Source organism: Penaeus monodon, chromosome 32, assembly GCF_015228065.2.
Source record: "Penaeus monodon isolate SGIC_2016 chromosome 32, NSTDA_Pmon_1, whole genome shotgun sequence".
Classification (NCBI taxonomy): Eukaryota; Metazoa; Arthropoda; class Malacostraca; order Decapoda; family Penaeidae; genus Penaeus; species Penaeus monodon.
The window spans coordinates 8,873,915-8,874,366 of record NC_051417.1 but is presented as its reverse complement, the minus strand read 5'-3'; the positions used below and the strand labels follow the sequence as shown (position 1 = coordinate 8,874,366).

Below are 452 nucleotides of genomic sequence, written 5' to 3'. Positions count from 1 at the left end.
AGGATGGAGAACAAACAAGTATGAAATACCATATAAAACCTCATCTATTCCCACATTTTATGGAATTAATAGTTTCGTGGTTCCTGCTAACATGCTTCCGCACTCTCCTGCACCGGCAAGAACTGGTATGAGTGAAAGTGGATAAAGCTACGTCGGAGTCATTCCGAGGAATATGTAGTATCGAAACTTCCGCATCTCGCCGTGTGGAATCTCGCATCTTCATCCACATCGCTTTCACACGAACACTTCCACAGGATAAGCATCTCTCACGTGTCTCTCTTTGAACAGGCGGACGTCAAAATGGACTATGACAAGAACGAGATGGATGACATAATGCGTGTGGACGTCTTCTTCCACACACTCAATGTAGACGACGTGACGCAGATCGGAAAGTACGAGGTACGAGCGTAAAGGGTGTTTACAACGTATTTAGAATATGAGGCATTTAGAGG

General features: G+C 44.7%; 2 protein-coding genes across 3 annotated transcripts in view; one reads left to right on the top strand and one right to left on the bottom strand.

The window, feature by feature from the left end:
* LOC119593476 (exosome complex exonuclease RRP42-like) overlaps positions 1–452 on the bottom strand; it is a 54,931-nt gene that overhangs the window by 45,207 nt on the left and 9,272 nt on the right. The gene's annotated exons all lie outside the window — the stretch shown is intronic.
* The window catches only part of LOC119593478, a 1,428-nt gene continuing 1,187 nt past the window's right edge, over positions 212–452 (top strand). Inside the window, exon 1 of the mRNA XM_037942413.1 lies at positions 212–399. Within this exon, the coding sequence (XP_037798341.1) occupies positions 301–399 (99 nt within the window). The 5' untranslated portion in view covers positions 212–300. The remainder of the gene's footprint in view (positions 400–452) is intronic.